Source organism: Hemibagrus wyckioides, linkage group LG29, assembly GCF_019097595.1.
Source record: "Hemibagrus wyckioides isolate EC202008001 linkage group LG29, SWU_Hwy_1.0, whole genome shotgun sequence".
In the NCBI taxonomy this organism is placed as follows: domain Eukaryota; kingdom Metazoa; phylum Chordata; class Actinopteri; order Siluriformes; family Bagridae; genus Hemibagrus; species Hemibagrus wyckioides.
Window position 1 is genome coordinate 14204191 of NC_080738.1, and position 11760 is coordinate 14215950.

At 37.1% G+C, this 11760-nt stretch overlaps 3 protein-coding genes and 1 pseudogene across 3 annotated transcripts; 1 reads left to right on the forward strand and 3 right to left on the reverse strand.

Annotated features, from left to right (window-relative positions):
• Window positions 1-74: 74 nt before the first annotated feature.
• On the forward strand, window positions 75-853 carry LOC131349139 (uncharacterized; annotated as a pseudogene).
• A 369-nt stretch (window positions 854-1222) lies between these two features.
• Window positions 1223-1987, reverse strand: LOC131349292 (gamma-crystallin M2-like). Its single transcript, XM_058384881.1, has 3 exons — window positions 1973-1987; window positions 1639-1884; window positions 1223-1498 (listed from the first exon to the last, which is right to left on the reverse strand). Exons 1-3 carry the CDS (start codon window positions 1985-1987, stop codon window positions 1223-1225), a joined length of 537 nt encoding a protein of 178 aa, XP_058240864.1.
• Window positions 1988-4199: 2212 nt separating this feature from the next.
• Window positions 4200-4919, reverse strand: LOC131348930 (gamma-crystallin M2-like). Its single transcript, XM_058384178.1, has 3 exons — window positions 4905-4919; window positions 4571-4816; window positions 4200-4475 (listed from the first exon to the last, which is right to left on the reverse strand). Exons 1-3 carry the CDS (start codon window positions 4917-4919, stop codon window positions 4200-4202), a joined length of 537 nt encoding a protein of 178 aa, XP_058240161.1.
• A 2267-nt stretch (window positions 4920-7186) lies between these two features.
• Window positions 7187-7899, reverse strand: LOC131348931 (gamma-crystallin M2-like). The gene is made up of 3 exons (XM_058384179.1): window positions 7885-7899; window positions 7558-7803; window positions 7187-7462 (listed from the first exon to the last, which is right to left on the reverse strand). The coding sequence occupies exons 1-3, from the start codon at window positions 7897-7899 to the stop codon at window positions 7187-7189; spliced, it is 537 nt and encodes a 178-aa protein (XP_058240162.1).
• Window positions 7900-11760: the final 3861 nt, after the last annotated feature.

Genomic DNA, 11760 nt, shown 5'->3' on the forward strand with positions numbered 1-11760 from the left:
CTTTTTCCCCCTCTATAATCACTCTCTTGAAGAAGTTGTATCCTCACTTGGGTTCTCTTACCACTGCTATGACGATGACTCTCAACTTCTCCTTCCCTCCCTCATATACCATGGCTTTTGCTCAGATCTCAGCATGTCTGGAGAACATTATGGCTCATCAGCTGAAACTCAATCCCAGCAAAAGTGAACTGCTGGTCTGCCCAGGTGATTCATCCCCGACTCAGGATCTTGCGATATCCCTGCACAAATCTCTGATCTCCCCTTCAGTCATTGCTCTCAACCTTTGGGTAACCATGGACAATCAACTGTCCTTTACTTCCCATTTTGTTAATGTTACAAACTGTTGGTTTCTTCTATACTACATCAGAAGGATCTGGACATTTTTATCATTTTTCTCTTGTCATTTTGAGACTGGACTATTGCAACTCTCTACTGGCAGGTCTTCCTCTGAAAGCAATTTGTCCTTTGCAAATGATCCAAAATGCAGCTGTGTGACTTGTTTTTAACTTGCCTAAGTTCTCACACCCACCCCACTGCTGCGATTTCTCCACTGGCTTCCAGTAGCTGCATGAGATTTAAAACAGTGATGCTTGCCTAGAAAGCCAAGAATGGACCAGCTCCCTCTTACCTCAAAGCTCTTATTACTCCTTACACTGCACCTCGCTCACTCAGATCTACTAGCACTGCTTGACTTGTCCCACCATCTCTCAGGGTAAGAGGTAGGTGTAAATCTAGACTCTTCTCTGCTCTGGCACTGAGGTGGTGGAATGAACTTCCATTAGATGTCAGAACAGCTGAGTCACTGACCGTCTTGAAACAATGGATGAAGACCTTCCTCTTCATGAAACACTAAACACTTTAAACTCTTATTTCTTCTGTTTGTTTTATGTATTATTAAAAAATTGTGCTATATTTTCCCCAACACAGTTTGTAGGTTGATGGTATCCTATGTCTGTGACCTATTGAAACAGTGTTGATGTATTTATTTATAGAAACTTCAAAGCACTTTTGTGCATCACTTTGGATAAAAGCATCTGCCAGATGCCAGAAATGTAAATGTAAGTTTGTTTATTTGAGAAAAAAAAAAAATAATAAAAATAAAAATTACCCATATATTTTGTGGTGCTGGTTGAGACTGTGAACAAAATAGAAATGACACACTACACTAATTTGCTGCATTTGATTCAATGTGTGTTTATTGTCACTTTAGTTCCGTTTACTTTTAATACCAGGAGTCCATGATGCGTCTCATGCTCATGAACCTCATGCCACCGTAGTCCCTGAAGTTCCTGTACTCTCCAGGCCTGAAGTACCACATCCTGCCTCTGTAGTGGGGATACTCATACATGAGCCAGTGGCCGTCCATCACGTGACAGGACATGCAACCGTTGGACCAGTGGTAGCGATCCATGAAGGAATCACAGTCATCCATCATCTCGTGCATCTGACCCATGAAGTTATCCCTCTCATAGACCCTCATTCTGTAGGATCCTCTGTACTGTTTGGGGAAATGTAAGCATCATTTAACTAGGAAATGCACCATAGATTATAAATTAAGACTAAAATGATACAGCAAAGCTGGCAGCATACCATAGGGATATATGTATGGTAAAAGGGATGTTATGTCTGATACCGTACCATGGGGATCATGCGGCAGGACCTGATCCAGTTGTTGCCCCAGCCCCACATGCTCATGTAGTCAGCATAGTCACCCCTCCTCATGAAATACTGGTTTCCCATGTAGTTGGGTTGGTCGTAGACCATCCAGCAACCGCTCATCACCCTGCAGGAGTGGCAGCGGCTCATGTAAGAGTGCATATCGGCACAATCACCGCTGCACTCCCAGGAGCGCCCCATGAAGTTCCTGTCCTCATAGAAGATAACCTGTTTGGATGAAGAGGATCACAGGAAGTTAGCTGAATGTGTCCAAACAAACACTGTAGTATTGTATTGTTTACTAATATACTGTTACCTTGCCCATAGTCATGATGGCTGGTTTGGTTTGTTCAAGTTGTTCCCAACTGGTGAACTGACATCCTCTCTGCTTTAACTCTTGTATTTATACCTGAACAGGACTAAAGAACATGACTCTCCTATTGTTAAAACACATGACCAAGCAAACAAGAACAGTGGCTCTATAGAGAACTAGCTTTTTCTATTCCATGAGTCTCCAGAAAACTTTACAATAGTCCTTACTTTTAATACAACACTGTACATCTGTACAGTTAATTTTTTTGGTTTTATAGGTTTACTATTATTATTTTTGTTATTTTATTTAATAAGAATAAATTATACGTGTACTCCACTCTTCATAAATACGTTAGAAATAAATGCACACTGCCTGCAAGGCAAACTACATATTGTGATTAATTGTAATACAAATGCGTAATTGAAAATATGTTTTAAAATGTATTTATTTATTTAAATCTCAAGTCTAGTAATGCTGCATTTTTTTCTTCATACATAAAATAGATAAATAAACAAATAAATAATAAATAAATATTAATTTAATTTATTATTTATTTTTTTATTTTATTATATATATTGTATTATTATTTTATTATTTAATTTAATTAATTAAAAAATAAATAAAATAGTTCTTTATGGGTTATACATGCTTTATAGATGTAGTTCTTATAAAAAAAAAAAATTGTTAATCAGTACAGAAGTAGCTTGAGTGATAAATTTTCAAAGCAAACCTTTCAATCATTAAACCACACATTGTATCTACTTTAGCATGCACCTTTGTTAGCTAGCTACTATATCTATCTAGGCTAATTAACAAACACCAGAGAGTTTTGCTTCGTATTTACGAGCCCATTTTATTAATATTGTTCATTTGCTTAAAATAAATAATTGTAATGTTTTATTAGACTTTCTTCATGAATTCTTTGCTAATTGTTTGAGGTTTTGTGTGTAATGTCATGACCTGATTCACTTTTCATGACTGATATAAATATTAATCATGTATTTATATCAGTCAAGAAAAGTGAATAGATATATATTACATAAATATATATATATAGATATATAATTAGTTTCTTGAGTGAATTTGCATATTTATGTCAAACTGATGGTTAAAATATGAGACAGGAATTATAAGCTAGTGCTTAAGTTTCAAAGAAAGCACTTTAGTAGCATTGTGACTGTAATAACAGGGGATATTAGTAGCCCATATATGATTCATGGACAATGTAGGTTTGATCATGGTACTGTGCTGACTGGTTTCATACCTCACGCATCAACACATTTATTTCTGTTCATGAAAACTGCAAGTGTGCAAAAAGGGAAAATGTTTCATGAGGAAATAACTGGTGTTAAACCAGGAAACTACACTGGACTCTGTGTGATTAAACATTTTAATGTAATAGGCCCAGTTCAGTTAACTACTGACTTACGTCTTCTCAGCACCAAGACTCTGCTCTAGTACACTTTTACATTTAACCTCAGATTTATAATTATGTACCTTGGGGTTATAAGTACAAGTCGAACAAATATTGCTATAAATAACTTCTACATGTTTTTGGGAAACTTCTGACAGACTAAACTACGTGCACCAACCTCCATTTACAGTCAGACAACTGAGACTTGGCCCATGAGGCTCAACTGATCAGCTGCTTGTAATTAATACAAAGTTACAAGCAACTCAACCTTTGTTCATCTTGTTATGCTACAGTTTCTCATCACTCACAATCTCACAATCCATCACACATTAACAAATTTACATTTCTAATAGACTTCAGTGTTTACTTTCCCTTAGAAGGACTTAATTCATACACTCTCACAGAAAAAATAATTGTAACTGTATTCTAAGATCTGATCTGGGATTGGATCTTATAGGATGTTACATAAATTCCTTGACATAAGTTACATAAGTTATTAAATTATAATTCCTCACAATGGTTGAAAAGACACAAATTTGAGATTTTGATCTAGAACATACATTGTAGATTAAACAAAAAGACTCATTTAACTAATTTACTAATTAATTAATTAATTTACTAATTTTATCTGATCTGATACATGCTTTGTGATGGTCATCAGTTGTTACCCATCTCCATAAGCAGACATAAGCAGAAATCAGATTCTGATCAACTATTATTGTTGTGCTGGTGTAGAGGTTGTGCAAACAGAGGAATGAGACACTTCCCTGTATTTCATTCAAAATGTGTTTATTGTCACTTTAGTTCAGTTTGCTTTTAATACCAGGAGTCCATGATGCGCCTCATGCTCATGAACCTCATGCCACCGTAGTCCCTGAAGTTCCTGTACTCTCCAGGCCTGAAGTACCACATCCTGCCTCTGTAGTGGGGATGCTCATACATGAGCCAGTGGCCGTCCATCACGTGGCAGGACATGCAGCCGTTGGACCAGTGGTAGCGATCCATGAAGGAATCACAGTCATCCATCATCTCGTGCATCTGACCCATGAAGTTGTCCCTCTCGTAGACCCTCATTCTGTAGGATCCTCTGTACTGTTTGGGTGAAGAGACAAATACTGTCATTTTATGATAAAATCACCTACTGGGATATATGTATGGTAAAAAGGATGTTATGTCTGATAGCGTACCATAGGGATCATGCGGCAGGACCTGATCCAGTTGTTGCCCCAGCCCCACATGCTCATGTAGTCAGCGTACTCGCCCCTCCTCATGAAATACTGGTTTCCCATGTAGTTGGGTTGGTCGTAAACCATCCAGCAACCACTCATCACCCTGCAGGAGTGGCAGCGGCTCATGTAAGAGTGCATATCAGCACAATCACCGCTGCACTCCCAGGAGCGCCCCATGAAGTTCCTGTCCTCATAGAAGATAACCTGTTTGGATGAAGAGGATCACAGTGAGTTAGCTGAATGTTTCCAAACAAACACAGTAGCATTGTAATGTTTACTAATATACTGTTACCTTGCCCATAGTCATGATGGCTGGTTTGGTTTGTTCAAGTTGTTCCCAACTGGTGAACTGACATCTTCTCTGCTTTAACTCTTGTATTTATACCTGAACAGGACTAAAGAACATGACTCTCCTATTGTAAAAACTCCTGAGCAAGCACACCACAGTGTTTGTCCACAGAAAGCTGAGTGACCAGCAGAAAGCTGTTATTTTTCTAAAATATTAAATATATTCTTAAAAAAAATATATTCATGTAAACAACGGCTAAAAGACTGGCAGCAGAGGTGGCAGTAGAAATCTGTTAAATTGCAGTAATTTGCTGTGTGGAATAATAACATGAATAAACTGTGAACAATTATAATAATTGAGCTTCTGGGAAAAAAAAACAAAAAACAGTTCCTTTTATTTGACAGCAATATACCAGGTGCAATTGTAAAATATTAATTAACGGTAAAAACAAACAAAAGATATTTCTTTACACATGTTAATGTTATTTATCAGTAGCATTAGATATAATATTTATTGTAATGCAACATGAAACAATTTTTAAAATATTGATAGAATAAAAGTCCACCATCCTTTTTATTTATTTGTGATTTTTTTCAATAATACCACAATGTCTGCGACATGCTAACATGTTTTTTTTTTTTTTTTATAAAAGATGTGCATATTTGTGTACATTTACTTAGAAACAGCAAACATAAATAACAACAGCAGATTTTAGGAGAGAAATTGAATCATTTTAATTCATTTTCTTTGCAATCAAATAGTTTTCCAGGACAAAATGGCTTAGAATTTTACACACTTTATAGTCTGCAAACAACACTATAGCACCACCGTAGTGAAATAAAACTTGTAAAATCATTGTGATAATAAAATATATCATAAAATGTACTTAAAACAAATTGCTCATTAATTCTACTGTTAAAATTCTATTTAAATTCTATTAGAAAAGTTTAATCTGCACACATTCCGGTCTTACAAACAATAATTAATTTTTATATATTAATATATAAAATATTATATTTATATATAAAATATATAAAATATATAAAATATTATATATATATATATATATATATATATATATATATATATATATGTGTGTGTGTGTGTGTGTGTGTGTGTGTGTATATATATATTTTTTTGCATTTGTGCTATATTAAGTAATTTTTTTCCAAAGGTTGTTGATTATAAAATCAACAAAAATAAATATTATAACCTGATTTTAACTCTATATACAATATAAGTCTTTTTAAGTTTACTGTACATGTGAATGAACTCTAACGGTCGTATACTTTCGTGCAAAAACATGAATCTCTCATGGCAAGCTTAACATTTCTACATTGTTTTTATATATAAATGCATTTGTTTAAAATATATTTCAAACGCGTTAGTTCATTTATTTGTCTCATTAATGTATGAACAATAACAAAAATGTGATCTAATGTACATGTTAAAGATTTCTCAGACTGATATTGTTGCCAGTTTGGGGAAAATAGAACACAATTTTAATGCTACATTCATTTTTTCAATCATGTGTATGTGACAAATGATCTAAGTTCAAAAGTAATCATCGAAATGATTGCAAATTTTGTTCAGGAAATGACTTTTAAATGTAGACATAGAGAGGAAATTTGGAAAGCCAATTCTCTTCCATCTTTATGTAGTTTTATTTCATTTTAAAGGATGTTATGTACAGGATATTGATGCTAATGTTTCACCTGTCATACATCTAGCTAAGTGTAAAGCTTATTAATTATCTTAAGAACCAACTGGGTAATTTACTGTTAGCTTGTTGCTAAGCAACAATATTAAAAATCCCATAGATACGCTAGGGAAAATATGCATTAGTCATAGTGGGAGTAATAATACAAAGATGAACAGCACAGAAAGTTTAATCATGTTTGCTGGTAGGTTTTGTGTGCTTGAATACCAATAGTTCAAAAGTACAAAAGTGTCTGGAGTGGATTAAGATATGTTTATTTTATTTTATTTTATTTTATTTTTACAATGCTTCATGTTTTATTAAAAGGCAAGATGTGTATTTAGTTTTATTCAACATTTTGGAAACAGAAATTTTTAATATTTGTATTTAGTAGAAGTTTAATATGAATGCTTTGTTTCATACATTTTATTTACATTTTGTTATAAGGAAACATTTTTTTCCCCAAGTCATATTCCATTTTCTGATCTCTGAAAATGTCTTTCTTGTGGGAGGGAAATAATACACATCACTGATCTGCTGGATTTTATTCAAAATGTGTTTATTTTCACTTCAGTTCAGTTTACTTTTAATACCAGGAGTCCATGATGCGCCTCATGCTCATGAACCTCATGCCACCGTAGTCCCTGAAGTTCCTGTACTCTCCAGGCCTGAAGTACCACATCCTGCCTCTGTAGTGGGGATGCTCATACATGAGCCAGTGGCCGTCCATCACGTGGCAGGACATGCAGCCGTTGGACCAGTGGTAGCGATCCATGAAGGAATCACAGTCATCCATCATCTCGTGCATCTGACCCATGAAGTTGTCCCTCTCATAGACCCTCATTCTGTAGGATCCTCTGTACTGTTTGGGTGAAGAGACAAACACTGTCATTTTAGGATAAAATCACCTACTGGGATATATGTATGGTAAAAAGGATGTTATGTCTGATACCGTACCATAGGGATCATGCGGCAGGACCTGATCCAGTTGTTGCCCCAGCCCCACATGCTCATGTAGTCAGCATAGTCGCCCCTCCTCATGAAATACTGGTTTCCCATGTAGTTGGGTTGGTCGTAGACCATCCAGCAGCCGCTCATCACCCTGCAGGAGTGGCAGCGGCTCAAGTAAGAGTGCATATCGGCACAATCACCGCTGCACTCCCAGGAGCGCCCCATGAAGTTCCTGTCCTCATAGAAGATAACCTGTTTGGATGAAGAGGATCACAGTGAGTTAATCCAAATTACTTGAAACAACCATGTTGTATTAACAAAAGGGTTGCCCACCTTGCCCATAGTCATGATGGCTGGTTTGGTTTGTTCAAGTTGTTCCCAACTGGTGAACTGACATCCTCTCTGCTTTAACTCTTGTATTTATACCTGAACAGGACTAAAGGATGGGACGTGACTCCTATTGTGAAAACTCCTGAGCAAGCAACACAACACAGCACAGCACAGAGGCCCACAGAGAGTTGAAGAGCTTTCATTACATTTCCAGGTGAAAGGTGTTTTGTTGGTCTTTACATGCTGTAGACGTACCCATTTCACTTTCATATGAAGCGCTGCCACTGAGCTTTTTCCCCTGCTTGCTTTAATGGTAATGATTACATGCAGTTTTGAAACACACATGAAGAGATAATGGCATGAAGTTGGCATTGTGTGGAAAGGCTATTTACCCCTTACTGCCGTATGTAGCTTTGTTCACAGCTACGGTTTCACTAAAGCACCTCTTAGCACCTTAAATGATGCTGGAGAGTCCTTAATAACTCCCCTGTTTGACTAACACTCTATATTTATAATGAAACAGACAGGCATTTTGTCTAGCAAAAGATGAGCAACGAAAATCTGATGCTTTAATATAATCTGATGGAAGGATTGGTGTTGTTGAAACTTTCGGGCTTGAGATTTCTCAGCATTTATTTGGACGTACTGAAGCTTTCTGTCCATGAGGATAAAATAAGCACCACATGATGCGAGAGAATGCAATACAGAAGAACTTTTCTTTCCACCTCACTATATATCCTGTCTATTGGTGCATCCTTCTGGAACGTTCTGAGGTATTTATTATGAGACATAAAGAAAGAAATCAGATTAATATCAATATAAGGGGTTGGTTTTATCATTCTATTAAGAATTTAGATATTGTGTGTGTACAAATTCTGGTTGTGAAGTCCAAATGGGATTTTTTGTGTATTTACACCAACACAACATTCTGTAGCTGGTAGACTTTTTTAAGTACAAGCTATTAACTGCATTTCAACTGGGGTTTTTCTACTCATCATATACAATACTCCCCTTACTTACACAACACATACAGTAGAATTGCTATTGTAATATACTTCTTACACATATAATTACAGACATAAAATTTGATGCTAAGTCTATAAAAGTAAATCCATAGTTTTCTTATCCTCCTAGTAATTGTAGAATGAAGGATTAGATAATAAAGCCCATAACATGATCATTAATAAAGTAGATATTGGGCTCAATGGGTGTTATGGCCAATCGATATTATAGGACCTGTGTTTATTACCCATGAATTCACAGTTTCATAAAAAAAAGACACTTAAAGGCTTCTTCCACTTTGAGCACATATTTATTGAGCCATTTTCGCTCAAAGGAAATAGGTCTGTTTGTGTGTAAATCACTTCTGTTCCGTCGGTAATAAAAGAGTAATAGTGAAAAGTGAAAGCGGTGAGAGGAAAAATGAAACGTGATGGCTTAGCTTGGCTGAGGTGCGGCAAAGTGGTACATGGGAATCATGGACGGTTTACGTATGCATAACTGTTCTTTATGTAATCCTGACACACTTCTCCTGCTGTTTCCTCTCTCTTGACTTCCTGCACATTTGCCTCATTTTCTGCTCCAGTGGATAGTCCTACATGGATTCCACTTCCCTGTGGTCATTTCTTATAGTTCTGTGTTTTCCTGCAGCACCATAGTCCTGGAGGAACGTCGTTACACTATACTACACCAGTTGTAAATGGATGGAATGACTATAAAATGTCCTTGACTTGACCTGATTTACCCTTGTTTCAATGAATATTTTAGATTTGTATCTAAGACCGGCTGCTGTTGTAATGGAGGCCAGCGGTAGGTGCTGTGCAGGTAAACCTCACTCCCCTGATCTTAAGAGGTGCACTAGCGACTCATGTTAGTGGCTGCAGTGGCCTCTTTAGTGCGCCCACATCCCATGCTGGAGTCCCGCTTGCGAGCAGGCGATGTTACATTGGTGCCGTGACCCGCATTTAGGGGGTTGAGTGTAACGGAGGCCATTGGTAGGTGCTGTGCAGGTAAACCTCACTACCCTGATCTCAAAAAGCACACTGCAGTCTTTAGCCTCCTTGTTAGTGCGCCCGCCTCCCATGCCGGAAACCAGGGTTCGAGATCCGCTTGGATCGGTTGCGAGTAACACCCTTAATTTTGCCCTGTGCTAATCCCAGGACTCAATATGCTAATACAGAACACACCATGCACTCTTCTACACATTCTGTACTCATTTTTAATCTTCTCGCTATCCATTGTCCTGCAGAAAAAGGATGGTTTCCCTTATGAGGCTGGTTCACCTTTTCATTTCCTCTGGCTTTCTTATTACGGATTTAAATCTCCATCTATATTCCTGTAAAGCTGCTATGTTGGATGTTTTTACTAAACTAGCCATTATGTCCAAAATCATAGCAAATCCAAATCCAATACTACCCTCTCATTTGGATGAATTCCTCATCATTAGTACCGAGAAATGTAAATACAGCAGTAATATATGTCTCAACCAAGCATTCAAAGAAAGATTTTTTCGACATCATATTTATTTAAACCAGGATGTCTGCATATTTAGGTTTAGTCAAAATCCTGACTCGTTTTGTCAGACAATCGATAGCGTTTTCGTAGGCCTTCTGTCACACACCGTGTACGTAGTCCAGTGTCAGTAAACAGCCCAGAGCAGCCTGTAAGCTAAATTTGAGTGAGATGGATGACAACAAATCAGCACCATCTGACTCCAGGAACACTAAAACAACTGTTTTTGCAGCTGTATAAGGAGAGACAGTCACGCATATCAGCCTTAGAATCCACTCTGCTGTATAAGTGTTAGCATTCCAACTCTCTCTCTCTCTCTTTCTCTCTCTCTCTGTGTATGTGTATTAGGGTGTACTGACATAGCAAAAAAAAAAAAATCTTGATAGAAGCTCCTCAGATGCGAGACCAGTTTTTCCACTAGCTCTATAATGACCAAGGTCGAGCGTTAAGTGAGTTAAGCTGTTCCCCGAGCAGCGCTTTTTCCCCTCGAGGTGGTCTGACTGTGCGTTTTAACACACTCATCTGTCTTCATGTGGAGACACACGAGTGTTAAGAGAGAGGATGAAAGGCAGCAGTCTGCGACACCGAGAGACTTAAAGATAATCACTGCATTCCCTCAGGAACTGCTAGAGAAGAACCTGTTCCTGCTAGGATTCAATAAAGGGGGTGTGTGTGTGTGTGTGTGTGTGTGTGTGAGGAAGGTCAGAGACTCAAACCGTGATTGCTAGTTGCTAATGCATCACAGCTGATCCTGGTGTAAATTTATTACCCTTCCCTTTAGATCAATAAAAACATGCTTAGTGGATAAGTAAGGTAGGTGTGTGTGTGTGATGTCGTGCCGGGAAATTTTTAGCAGTAAACGTGACTAAATCTTCGTGTTTGTGTATTTAAGGCTCGAGTAGAGAGCTTTTCTTATCTGCGAGCTCGTGTGTCTTTTGGATCAACTTCTATTTCTTTAATGGAAAAATAATACACACCAAACAGCAGCACCACGCCGGCCGCCTCCACCTCCGCCTCCGCCTCCAGAAACTTAGGCACCACATGCAATATATTGGATAGGAATAAAAATAGCGTGATGGCAAACAAAAGTTTGATGTGAATGCTGTGCAAGAGGATGAAATACGCCTTACATAATATCAGAAAACAGTCCAAAACAGCATTTTATTTTTAATGCAAAGCATGACAGCTGTGGGATTTATAACTGTCTTTTGTCTTACATAACACTCACCCTAAGGATGGGAAAAAACAAAAAAATCTAACACACCCCACCCATAAAAATATATATATATATATATATATATATATATATATATATGTATATATATATATATATATATATATATATATATATATATATATATATATATA

Excerpts from the sequence above, each read along its gene's own strand:
- LOC131349292 (XM_058384881.1), bottom strand. Across the intron at positions 1,499-1,638 it reads CCTGCCGCATGATCCCCATG|TACAGAGGATCCTACAGAAT; the intron begins GTACGGTATCAG and ends TTCCCCAAACAG.
- LOC131348930 (XM_058384178.1), bottom strand. Across the intron at positions 4,476-4,570 it reads CCTGCCGCATGATCCCTATG|TACAGAGGATCCTACAGAAT; the intron begins GTACGCTATCAG and ends TCACCCAAACAG.
- LOC131348931 (XM_058384179.1), bottom strand. Across the intron at positions 7,463-7,557 it reads CCTGCCGCATGATCCCTATG|TACAGAGGATCCTACAGAAT; the intron begins GTACGGTATCAG and ends TCACCCAAACAG.